Here is a 16,937-nt window from a genome sequence, read left to right as displayed (position 1 = left end):
GTTACAATTGATCAAGGTCATTGATATCACTGATCGTTTATAGTGTCTATTTATTTTTTTCAGTTGCTTTATTTTAGGACTCTTATATTTTAAAATTCTTTGGATTCGTCATGGAAAATATTTTGGCCTCTTTGTTATAAGAAACTTCTGCGAATACCTTCAGTGTAGGTGAACAAAAAAAAAGTTTTTAATAGTGATGACGGTCTTTCCGTAAGTCCAGTTCTATTTGCTCCAACTTCAATGTAAAATATTTTTTGCATTAGCAGTTTATTTTTATCTAAAAAAAATGGGACAAACACTATGTCTTCATGTACACAATGTAACACACGAACGATATACGCTAGTTACTTTAAAGAGTAGCTTGGGTTAAAACAACGACAACCTAGTTGTAGTTATCTTTTACTAAGATTCTTGATTGAGGTCACCCACCTGGCTTGGGACAATTGATGTGATAGCTATTTATATGATCCATAAGCTCTTCTTTAACGTCGAAGTAAGTAGAACAGTCAAAGCATCTGTAAAGACCTGTTTCAGCAGTCTCAGTAGGAATGATTCCACAATTGGCCAAGTCCCTTTCATTAATATACATTGTGTTTATGTGAAAGCGCAAATAATGCCTCTTAAGACTAAAACCTCGTTTGCAGATGACGTTGCAGATGTCACACCGGAAACGCTGATTTTTCTTCAATCCATTTTCGGATGGAATAATGCTATCCTTTTTAAGCTTGAAGATGTAGTATTCAAGCGGCTTTTTGTTCATCATTTTTTGCTCCTTTTCCGTACACACAAGGGCACTGTCTGAAAGAGAAACAAACATTTAGAAGCAAGTCATGATAAAAGTATGTGACAAGCTTGCTGACAAAAAGGATGTAAAATTCCATTGTAAAGTGAAGCAATTGAAGCTTTTCCCATCAAAATAGCAAATGAAGCACAGCAAAATCTGTGATTGGAAGGAATGCGACATCGAGCGTCAAAACGTATAACAAACAAAAATGATTCACGACGAAATCGGCGTTCAGAAGGCAAACAGCAAAACGCATCATGACAAAAAAAAAACACAACAAAATTAGCGATAACAAGAACAACGCCATCACTACGCTCGACGGTAACGAGCTACGGTACATAATTCAGTGTAAGCCCCTTCAGTTATTTAGACCCTTCAAGACAGTACATATTCACTGAGGAGCCCTTCATTTCTTTAAGGAAAGAGTATTAAATAAAGGTAATTAATCAGGAGATTGCAGCTTGCATGGTCGAATTGTATTGGCACCTCCAGAGTTTCAAAGCAAATTGATTTGCCTTTTTTTATGACGTCAACCCCTGTCTAACAAGGGACATAAATCAATCTAAAGCTTAAACTAATCTTTTGCTTCCTACAAAGTATCTGGAAAAATGTACTTTTTAGACCCAAATTATACTGTTGACGACTGCCTTGCAAAACCACTAAATTATGGAGTCAGTGGTATATTAACAGATCTGTTGAAAGAAACTTTTAGGACCAAAATGATCGGACCCTAAGTTATAGCTGGCTCCGAGAAGTGCCGGATGGTTTAAATCAACGTGATGTTGCAATGGGAATATAACTCCCTTCATTATTTTAAATAGCATTCGTAATACAAAGAAGAGACTTGTGCAAGGTTTCAGGAACTTTTAAGTATAACAATTGGAAACTTTAAGGGATGTTGAGATAGATGTTGAGCTAAATAAATAAAAAAAACGTGCACATACAAATTTCCAAAAGAGAGTATCTACAAGATTTCGGGAACAACAGAGGATATTAAGTTGAAACTTCCAGCGAATGTCCAACTAAATCGAAAGAAACTTTGGTCGTCCAGGCTAGCAAAATAAAAGTATCTGTAATACCTTGGGAACACCTAATATTATTAAAGTGAAACTTTAACGAGATTGATGGGGACAATCAACTAAATTCCCAAACACTGTGAGCATGCTGTCTGTTATAAACTCATATCTGTAATATCTAACGATTGGCTAATTGTACTTTTGTCAAGTTAATATTAAATTAAATCAAAATACCCTTTGCGCATCCAGGCTATTAAAAGTGTCTATTCGCAATATCTCAACAGCCGCTAGGGGTACGAAGATGAAAATTTTATCGAATATTGAGGGCCGTACCAAACTAAATTCAAAGACAATATGCATCCTGGTTGTGAAAATGCTGTAACTACAAAATCTCAGAAATCGGCAATGTATTAAGTTAAGACTTTTAGAAAATGTTGAGAGGGAGGCATAACAACGTCAAAAGAGTTGTGTAGTGCTTTTTTTGTATTTCTTAAGAGTTATTTCTGTTTAAAAGAAATGATTTTGATTATGTTTGAACTTTTGTATTCTATAAGAAGTATCTGGAACGATGTTAGAATTTCTGTGTTTTTGTAGCAAGTATTTTGTGTTCTGCCCCAACTATTTTTCATGCTGTTAGAACTACTTTAGAGTTGTGTAATGTATTTTTTTGTATTTCTTAAGAGTTATTTATGTTTTATAGGAATGATTTTGGATTATATCTGAACTTTTGTATTCTATAAGAAAGTATTTGGAGCGATGTTAGAATTTCTGTGTTTTTGCAACAAGTATTTTGTGTTCTACACCAACTATTTTTGCTAGAAATACTTTTGAGTTGTGTTATGTGTGCCATGATGATGAGGGGGTGTATAATACTTTTGATGAGCATCATGCAATACTTTTGATGAGCATCATGAAAGGCTTGGCTTGCGAAAAACTTGAATCAATGGGTTGAGAGCATAATTTTTAACAAGAAATGTCTGAAAAATGTTTTGCAGGTGATGATGTGAAGTCAGAGGGTAACACAGAGTAGTAATAGTGTGGCAATGTGGCGCGATTTGCTTGGAGTATCACGCTTTAGCAATAAAATGCCGAATCCTGCTGTTCCAAAAAAGGTGTTTTTATGATTCACATGCTTATTTTCCGTGGGAAAAGGTTGAAAATGTCCTAGGGTGATGAGGTGAGGGTGTCATGTGGATGGCGAGGGGGCAGGCGCGTAATGGTGTGAGAGTGTTTTGAGAAGTACCATGAAAGGCTTGGCTTGCAAAAAACTTGAATCAATGGGTTGAAAGCATAATTTTTAACAGGAAATGTCCGAAAAGTGTATTGGAGGTGATGATGTGATGCCAGAGGGTGCCGAAAAGTAGTAATAGAGGGGCACTGTGGCGTGAATTGCTTGGAGTACCAAGTTTTAGCAATGAAATGCCGAGTCATGCTGTTCAAAACAATTGTTTAATTTAGATTCTTCCGTTTATTTTCGGTGGGAAAAGGTTGAATGAATCCTAGGGATTATGAGGGAGGTGCCACTTGGATGGGAGGGGATAGGCACGTAATGCCGTGGTGGTGTGAGGGTGTTTTGAAGAGCATAATGAAAGGCTTGGCCTGTGAAAAACTTGAATCACCGGATTGAATGTGTAATTTTTAACATGAAATGTCTGAAAATGTCTTGAGGGTGATGAGAAAATATTGTTCAAATGCGCATATTGTCATGGTGGATGGAGATTCATAGGCTTAGCTCAAAGAAAACGAGGTATTTTCGTTAATAGATCTCAGAAATACCTCAATATGGCCCTGAATTTGCCTATAATATCAAGCCTGCCCCTCTGGACATGACTGCTAGGATGCATTTTTCTTTAATACATGGTTCTTTTTAAGTATATTTTATTCTTTATAAGATTTTCCGTTTTTTTAGCTGATTTTTCTGTGTTTTAATACTGTTGTAAGTTTGTTTTAATTAACAGAAATTTTATTTACAAAGGTCTGTTTTTTAGATTTATTGTTTAGGACGAGTATTCAGTACATAATCGTTTACACAATTTAAGCATCTTGTAGTCCCTTTTCGCCTTTCTTACACATTTGCCTTGAAAACAGTAATTTCTGGAAATAGATTTTCCCCTCTCCACGTCAAATATCGCAGGTGTATGAAATAAATAATTGTCATTCTAGCATGCGTGAAAAATGGGAACTCTCCTTGCGTTCAAATAGGCTATTTCTAGAATATATTAGTCAGAACAAAATATTGGCAACAGCCTGTTGGACCTGGCGTCTGGGGCGTTGATCTATTGGATAGAAAGAAAAAATATTGAAAGAAAGAAAAAGAAACGCTTTGAAAGAAAAAAAGAAACGCTTCGAACATCTGGACGAAAACTAAAACCTCAAAAAAGTTGGTGTTGTGTTGTCACTACGCAACACCCAGGTGAGCACCGTCATTACATAAGACCAGAGTGTGCGTCGTCACTACATAAGATCAAGGAAAAATAAAACCTCAAAAAAGTATTATGTCGTAAGACCCATGTGTGCGTCATCATTACGTAAGATATGCGCTATCATTACACAGCACCAACGTATGCGCTGTCATTACGTAAGACCCAAGCGTGTACCATGCTCAGTTACAAGTGGGGATTCCCCATGGGTTTTTGAAGCAAAGTTACACAAGATTGCGTCATCCATATTTCACCTGGGTGTCATGGAATCCACGGGGGTGTGTCATGTGACGTAACAGACACCTGTTGACTCCCATGGAATGGCGTTACCACTACATCTCTTACAAGTTTAAAAAAGTGTCCGGATCGGAATTCGAAGGGGATCGGTCCCGGTAAAAAGTAGTTATGCCCCCACTACTACCATGTAAAATCGATCAATTAAAAAATTGTCTCAAAATGAAGTTGAAGCCTTCCAGTGGAACAATTCCAATCGGTTCCTACATATAAGGAATGTGGAATGTTAGTCCTCTTTTAATTCGACACCTCAAACCTCTGATGAAGATGATAATTTCGCGGTCAAGGGTCTATAAAGCTTTATGTTTTAGAGACCTTACTCCAGTTCATTAGAAGAGAAAACTGAAGTTGACTCTTTTTGAACTAGTATCACTGAAAACTTTCAAAATCCACAGACTACCTTGGGACCAAACGAAGATCTAGTCATTTCGAGGCACTTACTGTTGCAGCAAATGCTCTTGTCGACGCTGAGTCAGCATGCAAAAGTTTATTTATTCCTGTCCATGATGTTACACATGCCTTTGATTTACTCTTACCTCCTGCAATATTTCTTAAAATTAGCTTACGAAATGAAATTTTAATGAAATTTAATGAAATCCAAATTTCATTATTATCGAGGTGCACTTTCCTCGCCCTTTTTCTTAAATTTATGTTTTGGAAGTAGACAGGAATGCCTTTTTCTATGCCTATGAATCTGTTATGTGGGTGTGGTACGCAAATAGAATTCTGAAACTCTGTCGGCCACTGCAGTGAATAAGTGAAATTTTAAGTATCTTTCCTGACAAGACCTCAAGGTTGGATAAGAGTTTAACTCAATGTAGTCTGAAAACCTTATTCTGTCGTTTTCATACTGCATACAACTCCCACTCTGAGAACTTAGAGGATCAGTAGTTAAATTTACAAATACCAATATAGATCTAGGCCAGCCCATCGGGTCCTACCTAAAACAGACGGGGTCGATTCTCACCAATGATCTTAATCGTCGATATTTGTCATCTAACACCTCTATCGTCAGATACAAGTTCCGTTTTAGCCGTCAGGCAGTGACTAACTTTGAGAATGCAATCCACCTTTCCTATATCTTATATATTGACCAATTTTGGAAAATATCGTCAATATCCTGGCAATCAAAAATCCGCTCGTCATTTTTCATTTAAATAACTAACCCGCTATGAATACAATCTCTGCAGAAAAACATCAATAGCTGAATCATAGGCAACGTAATAGCGCTGCCTAAGTAAAGAACGATGCTGGCACGATGTATTTTTTTTTCTTTAGACAAGGGCACTTCGTATCGAAGGAGTTGTCGTAGAAACTTCGAAAAAGGCTCATTCGATTGAAAATTGGAGTGGCTTGTGTCCTTTTTAATAGTCGAAAGTGATTGGAAGGCAACTAACAACCCTTCTACGCCCACCATTTCCCAAAACACTTCCAATCAGAATTTTGAGATAGCCATTTCGTTCAGCGTAGTTGATTTCACAATAAAAATTATGTTTTTTTGGAGGACACTCCCTACAACTCTCAGGGCAAGGGTTATAAGTTATGTCCTGGGTGCATATAAGATTTTTATAGAAAGCGTTGTCGTAGAAACTTCAAAAAAGCTCATTCGATTGGAAATTCAAAAAGCTAGTGCCCTTTTTAATAGTCGAAAGTGATTGGAGGACAACAAACCCCATCTCAAGCCCAACATTTCCCCAAACACATCAAATCAAAATTTTGAGATAGCCATTTTGTTCAACGTAGTTGAAAGTCCTGGAAATTAGGTCTTTGAGGATGAAAACCCCCCACAGTCTTCAGGACGAGGGTTATAAGTTATGCCCTGGGGGCAATTAAGATTTTCATAGAAAGCGTTGTCGTAGAAACTTCAAAATGGGCTCATTCGATTGGAAATTGAAATTGCTAGTGCCCTTTTTAATAGTCGAAAGTGATTGGAAGGCAAATAACCCCCGTCTCATGCTCACCATTTCCCCAACTCATCCAATCAAAATTTTCAGATAGCCATTTTGTTCAACGTAGTTTGAAAGTTCTGAAAAATCTGCCGTTGAGGATGACAACCCTCCCTTCCCCCCCATAGCCCTCAAGACAAGGGTCGTAAGTTATGCCTTTGGGGCATTTAAGGTTTTTGTAGAAATTTTTGTCGTAGAAGCTTCAAATGGCTCATTTGGTTGGAAATTGAGAGGACTAGTGCCTTTTTTGTTAGTCGAAAGTGATCAGAGGGCAAATGTCTCCCTTCACGCCTATCATTTTCTCAAACACTTCCGATCAAAATTTCGATATAGCCATTATGTTCAGCCCATCAGAACGATCTGGAAACTATGTCTTTGAGGATAACAAATCCTCCCTGCCCTAAGGGCAAGGATTGTAAGTTATGCCCTGGGGACAAATGGGGTCTTTATAGAAAGTGTGGTTATATTAACTTCAAAGGGGGCTCATTGGATTGATAATCAGAGGCTTTAGTGCTCTTTTTAAGAGTCAAAGTGATCAGAGGACAGCTACCCTCTCCCCTCTACACACACGTCATATTGTCCCGAAATGCGTCTAATAGGAATATTGAGATAGCCATTCTACTCCAAATAGTCTAAATATCATTTAACAAGGCTTTTGGGGTTGAAACAAACCCCAAAACTAGAAGTAAGGGTTGTAAGTCATGCCCAGGGAGTATTAAAGGTTTTTATGAAAGGGGTGGTTCTTCAACTTCAGAAGAGGCCCGCACTTTCTCCCTGAAAAAGACTATGTCAATATAAAACGAACAGAAATTAATCAAAAAAACTTTTTGCACAAAATAAGTTTTTCAAAAAAAATAAAGAACTCCATTAAACCAAAAATGAACAAAAACACAATCAAATAATCTATCAAGCATACAACTACCACAAATCAGTATTAATAAATAAATGAAACCCAAAACAAACAGAAATTAAAATAAGTCAAACTCAAAACGAGCAGAAATTAATCTGAGTAGGGTTCTAAACCCTATGATTTCTAAAACCCAGAATATAATTTGTACTTTACTCGAAACATTCTTTTCAATATATTCACTTTTATAACTTTAAGAAATCAAAATTAATTAAGATTTTAAGGAATAAATATCAGCATATTAAACTGACAATGCACATTTTTTTTTTCAGTAAATTCATTTGATTTTTTTTCAGTAAAGTACAAATTATATTCTGGCTGTTAGAAATCATAGGGTTTAGAACCCTACTTAGATTAATTTCTGGTCGTTTTGAGTTTGACTCATTTTAATTTCTGTTTGTTTTAGATTTCATTTATTCATTAATACTGATTTGTGGTAGCTGTATGCTTGGTAAATTATTTTATTCTATTTTTTTTAATTTTTGGTTGAATGGAGTTCTTTACTTTTTCTTGAAAAACTTATTTTGTGCAAAAATATTTTTTGATTAATAACAAAAAAATGTTAACCCTCTATGTCCTATCCCTGACACTACTGCAAAATATGACGAAAAAGAAATAGATACTGAAAATACCAGATTCTAGACAAGTGATTTTCTCGTGTGATTTTTCACCAGGGTTGCTGAGGCGTTTTTCTAGGCTAATATTCATCAATTATAATTAATAGATATTAGCCCAGTAGAATACCACATCTGGTATGGGCTGTTATTGTGCTGCTTATACTTCATATTCGAGGCCTTGTACATAATGCATATAGAAATAAATACATTTATTCGCTGCTTATTGGAGTGCAGCTAATTTCTTTGGCACGAGTGGTTATTCTATTTTTCATTTTGATCATTTTTTCCTTTCCTTAAATGAATGGATGTTTATCTTCATGTCAGTGTTTTTCCTTTCTTATTTTCCATATTTTACTTGTACTCTTTTATGTTGTGTGCAGTGTCTTCTGTATAACAAGATATTCAATAAACAAATAATTAATAAACAGGTTAAATTTTCAAAGCAATTCAATATCTTTTATTCCGCTCTGAGAAATTACATTTTTGTGTATCCAGCACTCGCTGCTTTTCAAGGTAACCATTCTAATTAGTATTTACGTAAATACCAATTATTTAATTTAGCAAAATCTAACTAGCATCATCAATATTAAGTTTATGATTCGAAAATAAAATGGAAGAAACGCGCAATGGTATAAAACAAATTGTGCCCGAAGCAAATAAAATTAAACGAAAGTTAAATAATAAATATTCCCCACGGAAACACCTTCTCTTTTCAAGGGAAGTAGCAATAATTTTTTGTTTACATGTTTTGTCAATAAATCCTTCTCTCTCTCTCTCTCTCATCATATTTGTAGTAAAAAGTGGCTTAATGCAACGCTGAATTAAAGGAACGTCCAAAAGATATACAAGAAAAAGAGCAAATACTGAAACAAGAAATTATTCAAATTTTTATAAAATCCGTAAACATTTTTTTTTTGTCAGTCTTCGCTGAATCATTGTGAGGATATTACACTGAGAAATTATATAATATTTGTATTATTTGGCGGTATAGGTTGAACACTATTCTTGTTAGGGCTGTTGGACCCGATTATCAGATAAATACCCTTTCTGCAGGGCCATATAGGTGTCTTTTGGAGGGGGGAGGGGTTTACACAAGTATTTTTTTCGGGGGGGGGGGGGAGGGGGTACACAAAAAGAAACTAAAAAATGCAAAAATATTGTTTCTATCCATTTTTGTTACGTTTTTACGAGTCAGACAAACATTTTTTTTGGGGGGGGGGGGGTTCAAACCCCCTAACCCCCTCCCCCTGGATATGCCCTCGCCTTTTTGTGAGCTAAATTTATATTTTTTCACCCCGTTCCCGTTTTCCCGTCAATTTTTGTAATATCCCTTTTTTTGTATATTTTTGCAGATTCGCTAATTAGCTAACCCTTCCAAATAGACAGTCTGACGATGATTCATCAACCCACCAAGAATAAGGGTTTCGTGATTAAGGCCAGTGGGGTCAGAAGGTATAAGCCATTGATTCAGCGGAACGAATGTTGTGCCCTGTCACCCCTTGATGTTACTGATTTGCTGGATTCTCACGGTTTTTTCTCGCGCTTTTCATGGCAAAAATAAGACTAGTTTTCAGTTTGATTTGTGATCTCAGTTTGACAAAAGTGAGATTTTTACCCTTTTTTTTTATCTCAGCTTACTTTTATCATGTTCGTCTGAGTAAATTTTATAAAGAGACTAAGAGAAAAAGGCGTTTAGGTATAGGAGAACAGTCCTGTATTAGGTGTGACCCATAAGTACACAGATAAAAAAGTACATTTTAGCACAAACAAGGGGAATTAAATCGTTACAATTGTAGACTACAGGGCATTTTGTAAGGAATTGCCCCAATAAGTATAAGCAGAAAACGCACAAAAAGACAACCTTGGCTATATAAAGAAAAAATTATGAGTTTGCATAATTATACAACATACACAAAAAACTGAATGGAAAATTAGCTGAGATGGTCAATCGTTCTTGCGATGGCCAAACTTATGTTTGGCCACTGCAATTAAAAAAGCAGATATGAACCGTAGCGATAAGGTTGCAACAATATGCTATTATAGAGATAAGTACCTTTGTCTATCAGCGTGAGTTGGAATAGAGATTGCAAGGAATGATGGAACAGTTTTAAGAAAAACAGTAAAAGCAGGACTACTGTCTTCTCTAGATGATCTATTATCCCTAAAAGTCACTTCTATAACAGTAGGGGAGGGTCCATCATTCCGTAGGAGAGTCGAGATGACGAAAAAACTGAGGCGAAACCGTCCAAGGGTGAATACACAGAAGATATCTATAACAGTGGGAGAAAGCTTGGAATTCCGTAGAAGAGCAGGAGACAAAATTGCCCAGGTCAACTTTTGTAGAAAATGAGACAAGTAATAGTCCAATTTCAGATAAACATGTATCTAAAATAAATGAATTGTTGGGTAAATTTTTGGAAAATGACAAAGTTCAAACCATATATACCAGAGATGAGGCACCAACAAGTAGACACCAAAAATGAGGCACTTCGCATGTCAGGGAAGATTGAAGAGGAATTTAGAATATGCGCCTTAAAGTTCGAGAAATTCTAGTAGAATATGAAAAACCCAATTTGGAAATTCAGTTTCCATACTATGACGACTTATTTAATTCTATAATTCTCCTGTAAGAATAAAGAGACCTAAGGGAGATAAAAAAAAGCAACCTAAAACAAAACTATAATTTAAGAATTCAGGTCCAATTTAGTGACGATTTATTTAATACTCTGACAAAAGTAAAGGAAACTAAAGGATATAAAAGAGGCGTGAAACGAGAGTACAATAGAGAAATTCAGTATGCGATGGTCAACAATAAGATTTTGGGGAAACTACGGATGGACAAAAGAGCTCAGAGGGAAAGAAAAGGTAATTGATCCAGTGGGGAAAAACAGAGATGATCCAAAAGTAGAATTGAGCGGACTACAACGGGTTTTGAGAAAGTTGGGTGGTATTGAATTTCAAAAGGTATTAGAAAAACTTGGGAAGGAATCTGGGATCTGCCCTATAGACTCTATGGGGCATTTGTTCTTGTTTGAAGGGAAGGAGCCCCTTCGGGAAGTCAGAAAGGGTATCGACGTCACTCAACGCACAAACGTGGAACCAGTTGTGATCACTTTACCGGGGCTTAGCCTTTCCCAACTGGAATCCCTTGAATATACTCTTTCCCATTGCCAGTCACTACTAAATCTCTCCAAATCTTTACCCTGTAGCCTCATTCATTATAATTGCTCCGTATTGGTATCAACATTTATAGCCTCAACCCTTTTTTCTTGAGTCTTATATGCCAATTTAACCTCCATTTGACATCGGTATTTGATCTTCATACAATTATCCTAGGGGATAATACTCAGAAAAAGCTTATTCACGAATGGCTCAGATTGTTACCCTTTTCTCCTGTATCCCAATCGTTACTGCAAACCCTTTGTATTTTTGTCACAAACAATTTTGAATTAGGCTATGGGCAAGTTGTGTTATAATTGAGATGTGGATTTGTTTTCATCGTTGGAGGTTAAGAGGCTAGTTGAGCAGGTCCCTTCTGACGCCTGGTATCCTCGCATATGCCAGGACCCTATTCTTCGCTTTCCTTAAGTTTCAATACACGAATGCGAAGAAATTCCTGATTTAATCGTGCTACAAGGCTCAGTTAAGGGATGACCCAGAATTCACATAGTTATTGTCACTTTTTAATTTTTTTTTACCATTCCGCTGTTAGGTTGGTTGATATATGAATTCCTCTCCGGATGGGCTCAAGAACCTCATCACTATGTCAGCACGATTGTTTTCCTGATAATTTTGCGGATCCCCTTCTTCAAAATCTCAACCTCATGGAGATGGCTGCAAAGCCAAGAGCTTCGATCTTTTACATAGCCGTTGAATGGCAATGGATTCTGGGCTAAGCAGATGGGATGACAGTAGAACTTATAACCAAGCTGTTTATTAGGTGCAATAGAAATTAACCAAAGAAGTAAGACCAACAAAGTTGGTGATTTTGAGGTTGGTTTTTAGTGTTTGGCATTTTTGCCTCTTGTACTTTTTTTCCTTTTGACTTTATAGCCATTTTAGTGTTCTGGTGGTCATTTATCTTTGGAGGGAAGTGCTAGAGGCATTTGACCTCATTATCTGATAAATGGTCTTTAATAAACTAAATTCATTCCCACTTTAGGACTCTCTGTTTCACCCCGTTCTCGCTTTCCCTTATATCTTTTAATCTTCCTTTTTGTTGTTTTAGTAAAATTTCGTGAGCTCACTGATTAGCTTAGCTTTGCATTGACCAACCAAGAAACAGGGTTTCACGATTAACTGGTGGGGTCAGAAAGGAGGGGGTAAGTCATTGACTCGGCGGCACGGGTATAGCGCGGTGTCACCCTTCAAAATTACTAATTGGCTAGATTCCCATGGGCTTCTCTCTCACTTTTTACAACAATAAGAAAACTAGTATTCAGTTTGATTTGTGATCCAGTGTAGCCAAGTGTTGCGCATTTGCGCCATTTTAGCGCTTTTTTTAAGGTGGTTGCGCATTGAGTTTTTCAAATTGACGCATTGCGCCGATTTAGCACATACCGAAAAAATTCGAGGCAAATTGACAACATTTTGCTTTCACAACAACAAAACTCAAAATCTGTAAATTTTGGTCTTTATTGACAGCTTCCATTGCCAGACTCAGGAATATGTCAATAAAGACAGATGGAATTTTCAGAATCCAACAGGGATTTTCCTATCGTGTTGTAGGTTCTAGGTTAGACAAGAAGACCAAAACTTTAAATTATCGAAGCTTGTATTAGAGACGGCTTATGTTGAATTAGAGACGGCAAGCTTTAAAAATCAAATATCTGTGTTGGCAGAGGAAAATATAGCGCTTAAATCACATATCGACAATATGTCGCTTACTCTGATGAAATTGGAAAGTAATGAAAATGATAAACATTTAGTGATGTGGAATGTGAAAGTTCAAGATGAAATAAGAGCACAGGAATTACTGTCTAAAGTTGTTATTGAAGGCCTTGATCTCCCAGCCCCAAGCCCAGTTAAGTTGGTGGATTTCAGGGAAAATGCCAAATTCTTGAAATTTGAATTGCCATCAAGGTTAATCAGGAATGAGATTTTCAAATAGTTCGTGGTAACGCACTGTAAGTAAGGAGCGACCCGGCTAAATAGTAACCGAAAATGTAAAAAACGGGATTTTGATACCAATAGATACATCTAAAGAATCAGATTTTAATTCTTATTTCAAATATATAAGTTTCATTCATTTTAATCTTACCCATCAAAAGTTACGTGCCTGAGAAAATTTGGCTGATTTTCGAAAAAAGGGGGAAAGAACCCCTAAAAGTTATATAACCTTAATGAAAATCACACCATCATATTCAGCGTATCAGAGAATCCTGCTGTAGAGGTTTCAAGCTTCTATCTACAAAAATGTGGAATATTGCATTTTTTTGCCAGAAGAAAGATCACGGGTGCGTGTTTATTTGTTTTTGTGTTTTTTTTTGTTTTTTTTTCCCCAGAGGTGTTAGTATCAACCCAGTGGTCCTATAATATAGTGGGAGAGATCTTTCGAACGGAAATTAAAAGTTCTAGTGCCCTTTTAAAGCGACAAAAAAAACTGGAGGGTACCTTGGCCCCCTCCCACGCTCATTTTTTTCCCAACGTCACCTGATCAAAATTTTAAGATAGCCATTTTGTTCAGCATGGTCGAAAATATGATAAAAATGTCTTTTAGGATGACTTGATCCCCCAAAGTCCCCAGGGGGAGGGCTGAAAGTTATGAACTTTACTCAATGTTAACATATAGTATTGGTTATTGGGAAGTATACAGACTTTTTCAGAGGAGATTTTTTCTGGTAGGTGGGGGAAGGAGAGGGTCGGGGGCTATATGGAAGGATCTTTCCATGAAGTAAGTTTTCATGGGGGAAGGGACATTGCTATGAAGGGGGCGCCGGATTTCCCAGCATTATTAAAGAAAAAGATCAGGAATTAAATAAAAAAAAACAAGTTTTTCAACTGATCAACTGATTGTGATTAAGAGGTCATTTTTAAAGAACTGGAAAAAATATTCGAACTATAGTTTGAAGAGAAGAGTATTGTCTAGGGGGCAAACCCCCTAATATACGTGTTAAAAATTTATGAATATAGAAGTTCGTTACGTAAGTTAATTCTAAGTTACGTATATTTATCACTCGTTCGTAAATAAAATTAAACAAGTTTCGAGAAAGCCATTTAACCAAATATAATATGCAAATTTTGTTTTAATTATTCATGTACGGTGAGCCAAAATCAAAACCTGCATTAATTCAAAAACGTTCAAAAATTAAATAAAAAAAACAAGTTTTTTTTTAACTGAAAGTAAGGAACGACGTTAAAACTGAAAACAAACAGAAATTATTCTGTATATTAAGGGGCCTGTCCCCTCCTCAATGCCTCACTCTTTACGCTAAAGTTTGACTTTCTCACAACTCTATTTTTTTAAACAATAAAAAAACTTTAGCGTAAAGACCGAGGCGTTGAGGAGGGGACAGCCCCCTTCATATACGGAATAATTTCTATTCGTTTTAAGTTTTAACGTCGTTCCTTACTTTCAGTAAAAAAAACTTGTTTTTTTTATTTAATTTTGAAGAACGCCAAGAAACTTAAAAAAAAAAAAAAAATTGGAGGATTCGAGAAAATATATCTGACGGATGATGCGCCAAAGTCTGTTCGTGAAGTTCGAAAGAGGTTGCTTCATGTGAAATTAAAATTGCACGATTTTGGAATTGACTCTTGGTTGTCGAAAGGTGTACCCCCTGCCTAGTTATCAAGCGGCGAGATGGAACGAATGAACGACTAACAGTTAGTGAAAGTTTCGTTCTAATTACTGACCTTGAAAGGAAACATGGTGGTCGAATCGCAAATATGAATACATGATTTTTTTTTAGACTGATTGTGTTGATATGATAGTGGATTAGTTTTGTTAAATAATGTGAGCATAAGTGTTCGATATTTATTTGGGTTGAAATAAAAAATGTGGTGGGTTCTGTGCGGTTTGATGTATTTTGGGTGTTATGATTAAGAATCTATTTAGTGTGATTTTTAGTGTTTGTAATTTTTTGTGGGAGAGGCATGGGGGGGGGGAAGGGTACTCTTTGGCGTGAAATCAGTACATGATAATGGTTAGTCAAGTTCACGAGATCCCTACATCTAGGCTGGAGGAATTGTAAAGAAATTCAGCCCATTTTAGTAATGTATTCCAAACGCCCCTAGCCCATGATAATAATGAAATTTTAAATTCTTTTTTAGTCCCCCCAAATAAATATTTGTTTTCTCATGAAATAGTTCATAAAAACCCAAACATGAGGAGAATATCTTTTTGGAACTGTCGTGGATGGAGGAGCGGGCAAGATGCAATTAAATTTTTTTTATTTGATTCTGGTACGGATATTTTTGGAGTTTGTTAAACATTTTTAGATGAAATTTCGGCAAAAAAAAAATTAATATCAGTGATTTCCAATTTTTCACGTAAGTAGAACTCAACAAAAGCAAGGTGGTTTAGCAATACTGGTTAAAAATTATATTCCGGCACGACTGAAAGAAGAATTTTTATATTTGAATATAGAGATGATTTTCGAAAGCAGTATTGTTGAATATTTTCTACCAAATAATGATAAACTTTTAATTGCTGCAATTTATCGTCCTCCCTCATCAAATAAGGCAGATTTTATTGATAAATTTGAAAATATGTTAAGTGTGATATCAAATCTTCGAATGCCATTTTTAATCCTTGGGGACTTCAATATTGATTTAATGGGATGTCTCCCATCTAGACAGCAAGGAATCGACCGACATGTCCTTCAGTTTTTGGAATGTAACCTTTCTCATGGTATGAACCCAGTATGTTTTATTCCGACACGCATAACAAATTCTTCTTTTTCTCTGATCGATAATATTTTTGCACCTTATCCTTGTGAGGCTACATTCGTGGTTATGGAGGATACATCTGACCATTGTATTTTAATGTCTGACTTGAAAGCGCAAAAGATAGTCAATAAAGAAAATCACATGAAGAGGAGAAACTTTTCACAAGTAAATATGAATGAATTGAAATCTAATCTTAGCGATGTAGGATGGAGTTAAGTTATTAATGAGAATGACCCCAACATATCTTTAGATATATTTTATCAAATTTTGAATGAACAACTGGACCTTCATTGCCCATTTAAAACTACGCACCAGAAAAGAACCTCACTCAAACAACCTTGGATAAGTCCATCACTTCTAAAATCTATCAAGGAAAAAAATAGACTATATAAGATAAAAATGAAATACCCCTCAGCTCATAATGTACAGCGATTCAAAAATTATAAAAATTTGCTAGTTAAAACTCTCAGAACAAGTGAAAAGATGTATTATGAAAATGCATTTCAAAAATCTGATTCACCTCGGACTACATGGAAATTAATTAGGGAAAAAATTGGAAACAATATTAAAAATCCACACCCTGAAGTGATCATAAATGAAAATGGTGTTGAGTTGAAGGGGATGGATGTTCTTGCAGAATATATTAGTCATTATTTTTCTCATATTAGTTCTACCGTTGAACTGGAATCCCCTGAATCTCCATCTCATTCATATAAAGAATATCTCCCCCCAACCAAAAATTCCAGTATGTTCCTGGCCCCTGTCACTCTCGGTGAGATCCAGAAAGTAATTATGAATCTAAAGAGTGGTAATTCTCTAGGTCTAGATGGGCTCTCCACAAATATTCTGAAAGAACTTGCATGTGTAATTCACGTCCCGTTGCTTCATATTTTAAATGCATCTATGTCATCAGGGATCTTTCCGGAAGTATCAAAATCTGCACGAGTTATTCCAATTCATAAGAAAGGTGAAAAGACAGATATAGGTAACTATCGCCCAATATCTATTCTATCCCCTATATCTAAGGTTATTGAAAAAATTATTCAAAAAAGAATTGTCTCGT

At 36.0% G+C, this 16,937-nt stretch overlaps 1 protein-coding gene across 1 annotated transcript in view; it reads right to left on the bottom strand.

Annotated features, from left to right (window-relative positions):
- The window catches only part of LOC148950892 (uncharacterized), a 97,588-nt gene that overhangs the window by 31,314 nt on the left and 49,337 nt on the right, over positions 1-16,937 (bottom strand). Inside the window, exon 12 of the mRNA XM_089090498.1 lies at positions 430-798. Within this exon, the coding sequence (XP_088946624.1) occupies positions 430-798 (369 nt within the window). The remainder of the gene's footprint in view (positions 1-429; positions 799-16,937) is intronic.

Source organism: Artemia sp. Qi Xiang Cuo, chromosome 6 (genome assembly GCF_049724085.1).
Source record: "Artemia sp. Qi Xiang Cuo chromosome 6, ASM4972408v1, whole genome shotgun sequence".
In the NCBI taxonomy this organism is placed as follows: Eukaryota; Metazoa; Arthropoda; class Branchiopoda; order Anostraca; family Artemiidae; genus Artemia; species Artemia sp. Qi Xiang Cuo.
The sequence above is the reverse complement of the archived record's forward strand: the minus strand, read 5'-3'. Positions and strand labels throughout refer to the sequence as shown.